The 1601-nt window shown below is 41.8% G+C and overlaps 1 protein-coding gene across 1 annotated transcript; it reads right to left on the reverse strand.

Annotated features, from left to right (window-relative positions):
* Nucleotides 1-453: 453 nt before the first annotated feature.
* On the reverse strand, nucleotides 454-789 carry LOC147498980 (uncharacterized). The gene has a single exon (XM_086563389.1). The coding sequence runs from the start codon at nucleotides 787-789 to the stop codon at nucleotides 454-456; it is 336 nt and encodes a 111-aa protein (XP_086419515.1).
* Between the last annotated feature and the right edge of the window lie 812 nt (nucleotides 790-1601).

Raw genomic sequence — 1601 nt, forward strand, 5'->3', positions numbered from 1 at the left:
ATTTGGAGCCCTCCACACACATTCTATTTGCCTTTGTGTTTTATATCTAGGGTCAATGTTAAGTCTCTGAAAAAGATTCCTAACTCTTGCCGAATCATTAACTTATGTTCTTAAGACTTGCAAATAGTTCCTTGTATCCCTTACCATTTTCTCATAAAGGTTTTGCACTGTCTTGGCTACATGCTGGAATCTACAATCGTTCCTTTCCTTCCATAAGTATGCAACTGATGCACAGAAAAAAACCTTGTACATCTCTCCCAGCTCTTCCTCTTTGCATATGCGAAGTATCGACGACCACTCTCTGTTTGATGTTCTGTTATCAGTGATAATGCCGAGAAGGCGCTTGACTCTAGATATGACTTCCTTGGAATATGAACATTCAAAGAACAAGTGTCCTGAGAATTCTCAACTATTGTTGCATAAGCAGCAAGCTGAAGTTTGGAGAATTTTCCTTTACACAAGTCTGTCCTGTGTAGGAAGACTTTGAGAGAACATCTGCCATGTAGAGAAAGAGTGTCTAGGTAGAACCCACTTGCCCCAAACCAGCTTTTGCCATTTTTTCTTTTCCTTCTCTGGTGAAAGGGCCTGATACGCACTGTGTGAAGTAAACTGCCCACTCGGATGCGGCGTCCACACTATCTGATCTTGTGTGAGATGTCTGTTGATGTCTACCTCTTGAATAACCTCCTTTAAGGTTTGTGACTGCATCAGGTTGACTGTAACAGTCCACTCCCCATCAGAAATGATAACACTGACCTTTGCGTCCAGCGGAAAATCCCATTCTACCATTGCTTCAGCGTCTTCGAACAGAGGTGATCTTGAGCACCAAATGTCATGCCATAACAATGTTTCTTCCCCTTTTGCAATGGAGTATTGATAAATTTCTTGGCAGTGGTTGTATTGTTCAAAATACTTTGCCACGTCCAAGAACAATCTCTTGGTATTTTCATAGTCCAAAAGTAGTTGGTTTTGATGTGTTGTTTCCAAATCCAATCTACCCAGATGGTGTCTTCTTTAGAGACTAATTTGAAAATCAGCCCACAATGTGCACCCACATTCCATCTGTGAACATTCATAACTCCCAGCCCACCTTCTTCCTTTGTTTGACAAACTATGCTCCAGCTCGCCTGGTGCAGCCCTTTTCTATTATTTGTGCCAGTCCAAAGCAATTTTGCACAAATACTTTCCACTTGCTCGAGTACTGTCTTGGGAAGAATGAAGGTTCTTGCCTAATATGTGTGAAAAGACAGCAGAATGGACTTTATTATCTGTAATCTACCCGCATGAGACAATAATCTTGATTTCCAGTTGGTAATCTTGTGGGTGACCTTCTCGACCAAAGGTTGACATTCCTTGATACCCAATCGAGCAGAGATGAGAAGAAGTCCTAGATATTTCACTGGAGGTTTGATCAAGTCAACCTCTAAAATGTTGGCCAGAGCAGTCGCCTCTTGATCATTTAGTCCTCCCACAAGAAGAGTTGTCTTGTGCTTGTTGATCTGTAACCCAGTTGCACTTCCAAAAATTTCCAGACATTCTTTCATGGCTTGTATGGATGCAACCTCTCCCTTGCAAAACATAAGAACATCATCAGCGAAGGC

The sequence above is a fragment of the Coptis chinensis genome, chromosome 5 (assembly GCF_015680905.1).
Source record: "Coptis chinensis isolate HL-2020 chromosome 5, ASM1568090v1, whole genome shotgun sequence".
Lineage (NCBI taxonomy): Eukaryota > Viridiplantae > Streptophyta > Magnoliopsida > Ranunculales > Ranunculaceae > Coptis > Coptis chinensis.